General features: G+C 39.5%; 2 protein-coding genes across 3 annotated transcripts in view; one reads left to right on the top strand and one right to left on the bottom strand.

Moving 5' to 3' along the window:
- The window catches only part of RSPH9 (radial spoke head component 9), a 29,272-nt gene extending 23,776 nt beyond the window's left edge, over positions 1 to 5,496 (top strand). The window contains exon 5 of the mRNA XM_089529665.1: positions 4,440 to 5,496. Coding sequence (XP_089385791.1) covers positions 4,440 to 4,600 — 161 coding nt within the window. The 3' untranslated portion in view covers positions 4,601 to 5,496. The remainder of the gene's footprint in view (positions 1 to 4,439) is intronic.
- Positions 5,497 to 6,660: 1,164 nt separating this feature from the next.
- The window catches only part of MRPS18A (mitochondrial ribosomal protein S18A), a 35,112-nt gene continuing 27,412 nt past the window's right edge, over positions 6,661 to 14,360 (bottom strand). For both annotated transcript variants that reach the window (XM_089529663.1, XM_089529664.1), the window contains one exon: positions 6,661 to 7,040. In XM_089529663.1, the coding sequence (XP_089385789.1) occupies positions 6,896 to 7,040 (145 nt within the window). In that variant the 3' untranslated portion in view covers positions 6,661 to 6,895. The remainder of the gene's footprint in view (positions 7,041 to 14,360) is intronic.

The following is a 14,360-nucleotide window of genomic DNA, read 5'->3' as shown; positions in this document are numbered from 1 at the left end:
ATACTGACTAGGATACTGAGGCAGGAAGTGTCCTTCTTACCTATTGAGAACATTGGACATGATCTCTTAAATAATAGCTCTTGTGGTTAAGGGTTTTTCAAGAGACATTAACACTGAGCATTAACGAGCTAAAGTAATCTGTCTGAAAGTCTTTGAAAGCTATGGAGCTTCAGTTAGATTTGTAGTACAAATCCTATGGCTGTGTAAGTTTGATGCAGAAGCAAACATCCACAATTGACACTGATTTTGAATAAGTAGTTTGTCTCAAGACTCATTAGGACGCAGTGGGGTTTGCTTCTGCATAAGCATTCATATGATTGCATTGCCAGTCATGGCTAAAATTATTTAGATCAGGGCCTTCTGATAATTTATTATAGAAACAAGACATGTTAGGGAACATTACTTAGTAATGCTGTTCATATTCTAGAATATGAGTTTGCCTTCTACGCAGCCCCAGTAGAACCACATGAAATTTTCTTGTCTCTAATTGAACATCATTTTAATTTTTCTGTGGATTTTTCTAACAATTTCAAAGTACTTAAGGAGCTGTATTTTTAAATAGTAATTTTCTAAATAGAGGCCTTACAACAGCTTGCAAATATTCTGTTAGAAATCATCTTAAAATAATAATAAAAAACAATCAAATAAAATAACAGACAGCAGTCCAGATTGCAGTGTCTTCAGTAGCAAAAAGCAGCATTGTGATTAACTGAAGAATTTCATTTCACTCCAAGTGCTTGTTTTGTTTTTGCAATCACTCAGTTCTGAATAAGATTGCCATGTCTCAGGGAGCTGGCTGAAGTAACAGGGAACTGTTGGGCTTCTTCAGATTTCCAGGCAGGGGGACTTATCTCAAGAGGAGAAAATTTATATATGAGGTGGCTTCTCAACTGGTACTAAGGTTTTTGGCTTAGTGCAAAGTTGTTAGTATGTGTGTTGCACTTGTGCAACATCACGGCACCAAAAGCCCAAGAATTAGGGGAGCAGACTGGACTGTGAGATGATAAGATTATGTGGATAGGTTCATTGTGACATTTGGAGCAAGGCAGAAAGTGGAGCATGAGCATCATGACTTTTGAGCTTTCTTGTTGTACAGTCTGTCAGCAGTGGCACAGGCACTGAAAAAAAACTGTTCAAAGGGTGGTGGTGGTGAACTTTCTTCAAACTCTAAGAGTAGAGTTGCCATAATTGGCTGCCACCAAACTGGGACAAAATAACTAACTAACTAAAATAAAAATAAAAATAAAAATAAAAATAATAAAAATAATAAAAAATGAAAAATGTGGGGAGGCCCAAGCCGAAGCGCCGAGCGTTGTGCTGCCTCCTTGGCCTCTGCCAGCCCCGGGGAGGCCCAGGAGGCTGCACAACGCTTGGCGCTTCGGCCTGGGCCTCCTTCAGCCGTGGGGAAGCCCAGGCCGAAGCGCGGAGTGCACCGCCGCCTCCAAGGCCTCCCCAAGGCTGGTGCTTCGGCCTGGGCCTCCTTCAGCTGCGGGGAGGCCCAGGCCGAAGTGCCAAGCGCGCTGCCTCCTCCAAGGCCTCCCTGGGGCTGGCGGAGTCTGCGCAATGCTTGGGGCTTCGGCCTGGGCCTCCTCCAGCTGCGGGGAGGTCCAGGCCAAAGCACGGAGCGCGCCGCCGCCTCCAAGGGGTGGCCCAGGCTAAAGCGCCGAGCCCAGCTTGGCGGCAAGCCCTTCCCAGAGGCGGAGGACGTTCCTCCGCCTCTGGAGAAGGCCTTGCCTGTCCCAGGAACTGAGGGAGAGTGGGATGGGACCGTGCCCACCTCCCAGAACGTATGATAGTCCCACCAGTTCCCGGATTTGGCAAGCCTATCTAAGAGCAGCATAGGGCCTGGAAAAACCCTCCACTTGTTACGTGTGCTGTAGGCCTTGGAAAATGCACATAGGAGGAATGGTAGCAGCTTCTCAGCTATTGGATATATTGTGCCACCTGCTGACTTGCCAAAAAATGCTCTCTACTCTCTGGATCTGGGATGACTTATTACTTTGTTAGGTGGGTTTTCTCCAAATTCAAGGCCTATTTAACCTGACTTCCATCATGTCCATTCCAACTGTGCTGGTCTGCGACAGAAATAAACCAATTCATTTTCATTCATTTCCACAGTCAGCTGATTTTGTACTAGTTCTGGCTCACCATACAATCTTTTCCCATCTCCTCTTTATGTCATCACAAGGACCCAGATCCTAGTCTCAGGTTTTAGCCTTGACATCTCAGGAAATATGAGGCTACAGATTAGGGTACTCCAACTCTGATGACAGTCAACCAGGAAAGCATTGTTATGGAAGCCAACATTTCAAAAGGCCCTATGGAGAGTGAGGCTAGTTGCCTTGCTCTGTGAATATGAACCTTAAATTTGATCTGTTTGGTATGTGTAAAATTTACAGAAATGCAGCTTTCTGCTAAGTAGGAAACCTGGCCTAAATCTTCCTAAATTTAGCCTCCACCTTTGTTATGTGAAACACTGCATTGACTGAAACTGAAATGGCAGTGTATGGAGAAAATGGTTTTCTTGGAATAGATGTTACCTTAAGATTGCTGTTTAAAGAGAAGCAGTCCCAGAGGATGTCCTAAGAGAAATCAGTTGGGGGGTGGGGACACAGATTGCTGGATAGAGTCCTGTTGGAGAGGATGCAGCAGCTTGATCCTCATCAAGGAAAGGAGAGTATCATTGCCCACAGCTGCTGTATTGAGTATCTCACATAATTATCCAAAAGCCAGGTTTAAGCTCTTGGTATAGTTTATGTAGCCATACATTGCATTTCAACATTCTTGTAGTCAGTTTAGCTTCCTGGATATTTGTTTTGATATGAAATGTACATAGGATTAAGTATTTGCCGGGAGACTAACAACTCTAGGAAGCTTCTTGGAATTAGCTCAGATGTCTATAGAAATCTACAGATGTGAGTAATTTCATCTGTGAGTTTTTCCCTTCATTACAGCATTTGGTGAAAATAACACCAGTAAATTGATATTTAAGGTCTTCTCTGACCTTAGCTAAATCAAATCCATTTTAATACTCCTGCTTTCTTCACTCCCATGTTTCTCAGGCTGTCAGTTCAAGAACAAAAATACTCAGTAGCCCATTGAGCAGCCTGTTCTTGTAGAAAGTTCATTTTCACATTGCCTCTTAACCTTCTTAGCAGCACCAAAGCATAATTAACATTGAAACTAATCCCTTTACTGCCCCAATGCACACTTCCTCCAAAGGTGGAGCTGAATTTGACTCCAAGGAAAATTAATTCAGTAAACGGCTTCTGGGTTGGAAGCTCTGGCAAATTTCTCTGTCATTTGTTTTTCTGCTTTCTTTTTCTTAACTATGTCTGTTGTCCAGATTCCCTTCTGGGAACTTATAGAAATAATCGGTCAGTGTTTGCCCCAAATACATTTTAGCCTCAGGATAATAGTCTCTCAGGTCTCAGTTCAAAACACATTAGCATGACATCCAGCCCACATACAGCTTTGCCTTATGGGAAGGGAAAATAACTCCCTGTCTCACTCCATTGCAAACAGAAGTAGATATGGCCTCCATCAGTGGAGGATGTTGTTCACAGAACTAAAAGAAACAAGTCACAAAATGGGAGACTACTACACCCTGGCAGGGTCATTGCTAGAAATGAGCAGATTTTTTTTAGAAGTCAGAGGAAGGTTGTTGTGTTGAGTAATAGTGTGGTGTGTATGTGCGTTTTAACACATAAAAGCTGAAGGGTAGATGGAGAGGATAGTGCCAGGCTTTGGGTGAAGTGGAAAGGGTTTGTATTCATCACTTTTCACTTCACAAGCCACATATCCGTGCCCATATTGCTTCTGCAGGTATACAGGTTTTGCTGTCAGAATTGTATTTTCAGTGTAAAAAAACCTGCAGCTTTAAGGGAAAAAAATTAATTGATCTTTTATTTCATTTGATTTATTTAGTGCTGCCACTGATCTGCTGAATTATCTGTTGTCTTACTGTATCTTTTAAAAAATATTTTACACTGTACATCACACTAGTGAGTCAGAGACTTGAGGCTGAAACAGACGGCCCAGTAAAGCCGGCTCCTAGCTGGCTTGGCAGCATGGTGTTTAGTTGCCACACACCCCAGAGCCGGCGAAAAACAAGCTCTAGCAGCAAAGGCCGACTCTTTTCCTCTCCAAATAGGAGCAGGGCCGTCTGTTTCGGCCCTTGGTTAGCAATCACTAGCTCTCTGTATAGCTGCAGCCTCAGACCCTGGAGCTGACAAACAGGCAGCAAGGCCAACAAGCATTTAGTGGAGGTGTTTTGAGGGGGAAGTTTAGAGTTCTGTTTAGTGCCTACTTAAGACTACAGAACATGAATGGGGGAAGCACTCAAGTTCATTTGAATCATTTTCTGTTTTGATCCGCCAGTGCATCTGATCCTACTTGTGTTTTAGATGTCTGTAGTAATTAAGTCAATTCCTTTGCAGGGTCCTGGAGTATCCAAGTGGAGAGAGGAGGCAGAGTGATCGTACTACGAAGTCTCCTATGGCTTGGGCTTACATTCTACCATGTTCCCAATACGAAACAGCATGGTTATATCTATTTTGGCAATGGAGAGAAGAACATAGATTTGCCTTTCATGTTGTGAGGATTATACAGACTGGAAAATTAAGGAGTGTTATATACTAATCTTGTACTTAAACCCAAGTATATACTTTTGTTTACTAATTCAATGTGCTTTCTTTCTGCATCTAAGTTGAGGCATATTTAAGATGTTTTACATCTAGAGAACACCTCTGATAAATGGCCAGATTTGTTCATTTTTGGAATGAAATTAGGCTCTCCCACTCTGTAGTTCAACAACAAATGTGTTGTGTCTTAAAAGTGTAGGGTGTACTGGGCTTATTGCACATTTCAAAGTTGTCCCATAAACTGTCATTCTGAAAGATTATTTGAATATAAAAATAGGAATGCATAGGGCCCTTTTAGATAGTTGTTTCAGGGCAAGTGAATCCTATCTATTCAAAGGTATGTTACTGCTGTCATTGCCAGACAAGGTATTTTTGAAACACAGAGGAACTTCCAGTCTAAAAAGTAACTGAGGAAAATATTTTTCCTTCCATTTGCTGAGGTTAAGTGCCATGTTAGGTTTCCTTTCTCTGTCACAGGGTTTAAAGCCTATTTCCTTTCATATCTTCCTCCCTGCTAGAAAGAATGTGCTGCTCTAACTTTCTGTAGCCCCTGAATTACAGTAGAAAGGGGAAATAATGCTCTGGCCATGTCCAATACTCAAAGGAATTAAATCCACCAACTATTTTTATTCAGGCCACATCACCAACATAGAAACAACAGCCTGGCCCAGACTGCATATACCTGATTATATAGCTTGCCACTCTGTTCTGATCTTCCTCTTCTGCCTGGGTGTATCTTTTGTTTGTAAATCTGATGGCTTTGTTTTGCTTTTGTTGATATGAGCCACTTTGAGATGTAACTGTATGAAAAATGGGATAAAAATACTGCAAATAAAATACTATTTAGCAAATATCTTTTTTGACTATTCATCAAGGGTTCTGGATACGGCAGGATTCCGCTGTACTGGTAGAGCTGGAGGATTTTTGTTACATATAAACTTCAAGACTGTTGGTGGCTGCTTCAAACAGTGGTACCAAATACTAGTGATACAAATCATGAAGGTTCTAAACAACTCTGTACCCTTTCTCAATAGATTTAAATATGTCAAAATTGATATCTGAAATAGCTTCATAAATGTTTCATTTTCTTCCCATAATTCTGCCCACTGTTCACCTTGCAGTGCCTCTGTGTATTATTTATTTATTTATTGTATTTATACCCCACCCATTATTATTATTATTATTATTATTATTATTATTATTATTATTAACCTTTATTTATGAAGTGCTGTAAATTTACACATGCCCTTCAGCCCTAAAGGCTATCACAGCAGCTTACAATTATTATTTTTAATTACATGGTTCCCTGCCCTCAGGCTTACAATCTAAAAGACACAACACAAAAGGAGAAGGGAATGGTGGTGGGAAAGGGGATGAGGTCCAGTAGTTATTCTCTCCCTCTGAGGCCTGGTCCAAGGCAGATGGATTGGAGGGAGGGCTCTTCTTCTTCAGGCTAGCCCTGGTGGAGCTGGGCCTGCCTGTTCACTCCCTCGCAGGCCAAAGGATGACAGTTATCATGGAGGGAGGGCTCTCTTTCTTCAGGCTAGCCCTGGTTATATTATTTGCTGATGAATATAGACAGGAGGGTGCTGTTACACACATTTACATTGTATTTGTGGACTTCTGGTTGGCCAACTCTGACTAGCCATTCTTGGATATTCAGAGGAACAGTCCACCAACAGACAGTGGATTGCTCCTCTGCATCATCCAGAGAATGCTGGATATGATAGGTTTTTGATCTGATCAGGAAGTCATATTACATCTGGCAGAGTACTACCTGGCTATGGTATTCCTCTTGTGTTGGAACATAAATACACATGATTTTCCTAAGCAATGGTTTTTGCTTTCTGTTTAAGTGCCAGCCTCCCATTACCAAACACTGCAGCTGCACATACCAGTGTCTGCCACCATCTAAGTAAACTTTACTATGAAGACAAATTCTGCTTAACTGCTAGTGACTAAAGGGTCCCAAACATATAGGCTAACAAAAGAGCTAAAACATCATGAGACATATGAGTTTATTGCAAGAGTTTATTGGATTTAAGTACAAAATAAATTATTATGAAGCTATCAGTAAACTGTACCTTCACTAATAGGTAATTCCTGTATGCTTCCAGCAACAAACCAAAACATCCTTTGCCTCTTTTAGACTGTAAAGAACATAAAAATTACTGAAACAGTGGATAAATTCTGGAACAGGCCATGCTGGTCTGAAAGTTGCAACTTAGTGCAAACACAGCTCCATTTTTACTTTAGTGGTTAAAACGAAGAGCCTTTGATCCATAATTAACATTGTCTCTGAGAATGGGATGTGATATAGGCATGGGAACCTTGCACCACTTTCGCCCTTTGTTGTAGATGGGCTTGACAGAGTTGATAGAATACCGGGTAAGGTACCTGTGAAGAAAAGCAAAAAAGCAGGCGTGAGTGAAACTGACAACTGGTAAAAGAGTTGCAAAACAAGGGACAAGGCTGAATAATATACAAGAGATGAGTTTTGTTAATATAGAAGTAAGGACTAAGGTACTTTGTATGACAATCTCCTTTAAAAAATATTCTAATGAAATACAATGAAAAGAAACCCATGACAAGTGAGTTGCGCTTCAGCTACCTCAGATGTTGCCCACTGAAGCTGCACGTAGTCAGTCTGCTTTATTCATCAGTACTTGGAAAGGCTCAGTGTAACTTACTGCACCTTTCAGGTGGTATTGTGAAAGGAAAGCTTGGGTTGTGTAGTCTTTCTGAATCATACTCTCTGTTCTCCATTTCATTATTTAATATCCGGTACAGACTTAAGGTTCTGGCAAGTTCTGATTCTTGACTGGATATACTGGAGTGTCAGATTATTTCTACTGTATCACAGACCAGCTTCAAATGTATTCCTCTTATTTCATCTTTTTGGGAAGACACCAAGATCCATGCAAAGTCTTAAACTGCAGACTCGAGACAATTACATAAAGGATACATTCATCTGAGAGTCTCCAAAGGAATCAAGTCTATTTTCTTTTTTTCAAAAAACGTTAAGTTTTCTTTTGACTTCAGAATAAGAATTTGGCAGTAGCATTTATTTTCACACATGACTATTAGAGACTCTAAGATTCTGTTTGGATTTGCTGGTGTTGGAAACAGAATCTTCAAAACAAAGATTCTGGCTGCTGGCATTTCATAAGTATTGATTTAACAAAATCCTTAGTTAATAACAAAGCTCATTTAAATCTTCAGAGCTATTCAGGAGCTTAAAGATTGGAGTGACCATATATGTAATCAGAGATCAGGACTCTGGGATGTTCAAAATAACGTGCCTACAGAATGAGCAAAATTGGACCTCCAATATTTATTCCCACACAGGAAACTTATTTGATGCTACATGGTTCTATCATCATCATAATGCTTTATAAAGCACTGTAAATTTACACAGCACTGTACAGACAATCAGTTAAAAATAGAATACAATAAAATAAACCTGCCTATGGCATACATACTACAAAAATAATTAAACATAATACATATTAACATTTAAACAATAAAATATAGCAAACAACAAATTAAAATAGACATTGAATAACAATAATGTGATGTCAAGGAATGCTTCCCTAAACAGTATTGTCTTTAACTCAGTTTTAAAGCTGGGTAAAGAGGTGATGAACAGTGTTTGGGAGGGAAGGAGGTTCCAGGAGTGAGGAGCGGCCAGTGAAAAGGGGCGGATCTGGGCTGGAGAAGAGAAAATCCTTGGCTGAGACAACAGTCCTTGATTCCCAGAATGGAGGAGTGTGATAATATTAACTATTGGGGGCAAATTAGCTTACTTGCTAATTAGCTTACTTGCTGTTCACCGCTATGATCTTTGGAATAGCGGTATATAAATAAAACATTATTATTATTATTATTATTATTATTATTATTATTAATAACAAAATTTATTTTTGTCCCACCCCTTTGCACAACGCAACCTGGGTGGCTTACAGCATTAAAATATACTTTTCATATTTCCTACCCCCCTTAAAATACATTAAACAGTTAACAACTTAAAAACTTAAAATAATAAATAATAACACAAATAATGGATTACAGCAGAGATCAGTATCACTTGCTAATTAGCTTACTTGCTGTTCACCGCTATGATATTTGGAATAGCGGTATATAAATAAAACAAATTATTATTATTATTATTATTATTATTATTATTAATAGGTTGGAAATTCCTTTGGTGGGTGGGTATCTATTCAGGAAAGGCCTGCCGGAAGAGATCCGTCTTAACAGCTTTTTAAAAGCTGTTTAGGGTGGTAATATGATGGATCTCATCCGGCAGGCCATTCCATAATCTTAAGATCAGTGTTGTATGGTCTCTTCTAGTTGTACCAGAGGCCAATCTGGCTGCCATATTCTGCACTAATTGAAGTTTCCAGACCAAGCACAAGGATAGCCCCATGTAGAGTGCATAACAGAAATCAAGCTGGGAGGTTACCCGTGTGTGCACCACAGTTTCAAGGAAAGGGGGAAAAAGCTTGAATAAATACAAAGAGGCCAGACCATGTAGGGCTTTAAAAGTCCTCAGCAGCAGTTTGTAACGAATATGGAAAGGGAGGGGGAGACAATGGAGGGATGACAATAAAGTAGAAATATGGTCATAGTATTGAGCAGACATATTGATGTGTGCAGCTGAATCTGGTCAGAAATTAAAGGACGGAGGTGAGAAAGAGCAAGAAGCCCCACCAGAAGGAGGTTACAAAAATCCAGTCACGAGATTACTGAAGCATGGACCAGAATCTTGGCAGTGCACGCCAAAAGAAATGGTAGGATTTTAGCAATATTATAAAGAAACAATTTACATGCCTTGGCTATAGGCTGAATTTGGGGGATACACGATGGGAAAAAAAAATGAAACCAAGACTGCGGGCTTCCTGCACAGATCAAATAGAGATATCATTGACATTTGTTGTCACACAGTAAGGGGACAAAGTGCTTGCCCTTATTAGTGGGACAGAAAGGTCTTCGTTTCAGGTGAAATATCTTGCTTCTAGGTTGCACCTAGGCTTCTTTGGAACAGAGGTCTGCATGTTTTAGATTCTAACTTTAGGACAACATTTTAATTTATGTCAAGTGCAAGGATTAAAGCACTACCCTCAAGTGCAAAATTTAGTGTTGTGCTTTAAGGAATCTCGTTCATCAGGGAAAGGAATAGAGGTCTTCATGTAATTGAGTGGCTTATGTTTAGATTGAAGATGTCAACATAATCTTAAAACAGCACATTGAAAAAAAAAACTCTTTGGGAAGAAAATCATCACCACACTTTGAGGGTCATATTACGATGAGAAGAAAAGGGAAAGATCATTTGGCAAATTGTTCTTTAATAAAAACACATAACGTAAGCTTCAATATCTGAAAGAAAGGGATCAAGTGTAAGAGATAGCCTGACTGGTAAATTCCTTGCACAGGCTTTCAGTGGTATGCTCTATGAAAGTACTGGTATATCTTAATTTTTTTTACAACCCATGTTTAGATATCAGATTTAGATCAGTTAAAACATTTCATTTCCAAGGGATTTTTCCCCCAATGAATGCTTAACAGTTTTGAAGATCATCAAAACAGTGCTAGGATAGCCAAACAAGGAAATAAATACCGAAGCTTGCCTTCCAACTGTTAACTCCAAAAAGATAATTGGATATTGGATTCATTATTTTAGTGAAAAAGGTAGCAGCTGGAGAATATAACAGCAAATAATGCAAAACATTTGTTTTTAAAAAACACATTCTTTGAATTCAACATGGCTTTAAACTGTTTTGATGAACTGCAATAGCAAGTGACAATATTTTTGATTTTTAAAATTCTTAATCTTGACATTGCCATTATATTGCATTTTATTGTATCAGTGTGGTACAGTACCTTTTAATGTCTGAGGGTGTGTGTCTACCACCATGTTAGTGGAGAGAAAAGGCAAGTACAGTACTACTGCATCACAATGCAAGAAAATTAAGAAGAGAGAGGGAAATGGCTAGCTTCCTATTTAGGTTTTAAAGAAAATCCATGCTCTTAAAACAAAGCCACTAATTCTTGGCTTAATCTATGGCCTGTTACAGACTGCCAAAATAAAGCTGCTTCAGGTCTCTTTGGAGGCATGCTATTTAAATGATGCATGGGTCCTAAGAGTCCAGAGGTCGCGCCAAAGCCATACTCCATTCCTAAGCACTGGAGTGCAGCTTTGGTGCAGCTTCCAGATTCTTAGGATGCATGCATCATTTAAACAGCATACCTCCAAAGAGACCCGAAGCAGCTTTATTTTGGCAGTCTGTAACAGGCCTATGTTTGGAACAAACTGGGCTGCTGCTTTCTCTTTTTTTAATTCAAAAGGGCTGACTGCATGCTTCTCTGGTGAGCAATAACATGGTCTTATGACCCCAATATTCTCTTTCCATCCCTATGTTTTGATCAGCCCTTCTTTGTTGCACTATGTGCAAATTTAGATGTTAAGTGCTTTGGGCACAGCCTTACATAATTTATTTGGTCAGTGAAGTGCCTACTACACATTTGGGGCCTGTAAAATGGTAATGAAATCTCAGCAGCACCAAACAGTTATGGAACATATGAAAACCTCACATTAATCCAGCACTTTTCACAACGGAGTATCCCAAAGAGCCCTTTGAACGAAGTGAAAAATCAGACTGCCTCCACGCCTATAGAAACAAAGCTGCCTCCCAAGTGAAGCTCAGCAGTAGCTCTGTCCTAGGTCCACAGCAGTAAGGATACGATGGGTTCACTTGTATGCAAGCCACTTCTGGTACAGGTTGGACAGACTAAGTGTTCCCTACGCATCTGTAAAGATTCATTTTTGCTCAGGCTAATAATAGGAATGAAACCATGTTTCATTCTATGAAGAAAAACAGAAGAGTGGTGAGGGGCTTACTCTAGGAAGGATGGTCCACTTTCTGGACATGTTTTATTGGGAAATTATCATGGAGGGCAAACCTGTGTTATCTGGAGGCTGAAAAGCCATTTAGAAATAAAATTTAATGGAGAAACTCCCTATTTGCAGCATCATTGGAAGCAGACCCATTGCAGTGCATCACAACATTCTAAATAAATTTTATAGGTATTCAATGGGAGAAGGGAAAAATTGAGAGAGGTTCCTGTGATAACAAATGATCTCACTGGAAGTATAGAGCAGGAGTAGCACGCATGCATGTTTAGAAGTCAGTGGCATGAGCTGACCTTCCATTTTCAATTAGGGCCTTTGGGGGCAACACTCCAAGTCTGAGGAGTAAAGGGGATTTAGTAAAGGCCAAGTCTTAACTTTTTTTTATTATTTGTCTGAAGCAGATTAATCCAACTCTCTGATCCATTATTTTAGCTTCCTTTGTGTCCAACAATCAAGCTGGGGCTTTTTGCTGTTAAATGAAACAGACATTTGGACACTCGCCCTTTTTGGAGCATACTTTACTTTTACTACCTCTAATACTTGCTTTGTCCAAAACTAAAGAACAATAACCCCTATTTACTGCTTTTTAACTTTGATGGTTTGGCAGGGAAGAAAGCAAGCCATTGCCTGGAAGGCCAGTGGGACAGTACCTCTTGTACTGACCACCTCTTCCCTGCCTAACTTCGTCTTCCTTTTAGGGAAAACCACTTTCTGTGAAGGAAAGCGTTCTTCCCATGTCTTTATGTGCAAAAAATAGTTCCTTGTCCTATAATGTCACAATTCCATAAAACCCATCAGTAGGACACTTGATGTACATTGCAAGATACAGTAGTTCCATACATCTTCATTTCTGAAATACAATGGATTACGGCCAATGCAGAGTCTGTTCAAAGCTTTGGAGTTTTAAGACCAACTACTTTGTTTTGTTTCCCATAATGAAGCTTTCCTCTACTGATTGCAGGAAAGGTGGCAGCACTGGCAATAGCAGCTAAAGTAAATCAACCAAAATGACATCAAAACAAAATAACAGACTGTTAACAGCAAGCTATAAAGCTTAATAAGAAAATAAGAAAAGTGAAGGACAGCTGAAAGTCTTATCCTGGTGTCTAAGTATTACTAATGAGAATACTAGTTGACTTCCTCATGCAGGGACAGTACTGAAGATTTTTTTTTCTGTTAGTCACCTCTTGCACATTTGCAAACTGCTTCCTACTCTTTCAGTGATGCAGCTGGAGAAAGTATAAATACATCTACATGATACAGACCTCAACCGTTTTGAGGTATGTTCAATTTACCATCCCATCAGCAAACAACAATAGGATTCACTTTAATGCATATATAAAACATAGACGGCTAATGTGTTGTTAAAATGTTGGACTAAGAGGTGAGGAACTAGCCTCCAAATCATCGTGTTGCTCATGGTACACCTTGGGCCAGTCAATATGTTTAAACTTGGCTAATCCCACATGATTATTGTGAAGACAGAAGAAAATAATACTTATCCATGCTGAGCTCCTTAGAGGAGGGAGGAGGGAGGAGGGAGAGGAACAAAAATGCACTAAATAAGTAAACTAAATGAGCAGTGGTAAGGCTGAGTAACCGGAATTCTAGATTTAAGTTACAATCTGGCTGTAATACTGATAGGGCTGCTCAGACATAATGTCCAAACTTAAGACCATGATATATGTGTGAAGTTTACTAATGCTTGCTAAATTCATTCTGGTACAAGTGGTGGGGGAGAAAAGGCAGCCAAGACATTTTTGAATGGCTCAATGAGATTTGTAATATTATTGTCATGTTAAAACTAGTTTAGCTGAAGCAAGGCAGACCACATGGAAAGCCATTTTAATGGCTTAGTTTTTTTAAAAAAATAAATAAATTATTGTAATATATTGATATCCATTTGTTTTTTAAAAAATTGTACAACTATTTGATGTAGAAATTAATGTTTTATGAAAGCATATCAAACCCACACTTAGTTTCCTATACCTCGGTTTTTGTAAAAAAACATCTGAGGGAGGAAGTGGTCAAGAAACAGGACTAGTAAAAAACTCCATTCTTTTTGTTCCAAATGTTCCAAGATACACTTCTATTGCTCCAATGTAAAATCCAAACAGCATCTGAAACTCCACCAAGAGTTTAGGAAAGTCATCTCCTGTCAACTCTCATCCATGACCACTTCTCAAGTTCCAAGCTGATCTATGAACTTGCAAACTGATGTTGTTTGCATAATATGTCCCAATCACTAAAATTTAGACTTCTTCATATTAAGAAGGAAATGCCCTTCAGAGAACTTTAAACCTTTGCCAAGTCAGGGCACCAAGCCAAAGATAGCTCAATGGGTTACTTATCTCTCTGCTTAGCAGAACAATGAGAGGAATTCTTACAGGGAACAGGCACAGAGAGTGGCCTTCAGATTAAGGCAAAACTTTTAACAGTTACAGGTGAATCAAAAGTTCCCATGAAGTCATACATTTTATTCCCGAAGTGTCCTTTTATTCCATGAGAACTGCAGGGCAGAAATCTTGTTTCTACCCCATCAAAGGGAAGCATGATTTCACGTTTGGGATGTTTGTATTATGCAGGACACATAACACTGATGGAGAGATGTCTGTTCTCAGTTCAGACATTCTCCAAGTGGCATTTCACGTTTCTTTTACAAAAGGTACATGCATTAAAGATACATTTTGTAACTTTTTCAGACAACAATTTCCTGAACTTAGTTGAGCAAATTCTTGATGTCTTCTACATTCATTGCAAAAGGAATTAGAGCAGGAACCCTTTTCTCGCTTGTTGATATGGAC

Source organism: Sceloporus occidentalis, unplaced genomic scaffold, assembly GCF_023333645.1.
Source record: "Sceloporus occidentalis isolate IW3139 unplaced genomic scaffold, rSceOcc1.0.p SCAF_6, whole genome shotgun sequence".
NCBI classification, from domain to species: Eukaryota; Metazoa; Chordata; class Lepidosauria; order Squamata; family Phrynosomatidae; genus Sceloporus; species Sceloporus occidentalis.
This window is presented reverse-complemented; position numbering and strand designations above follow the sequence as displayed.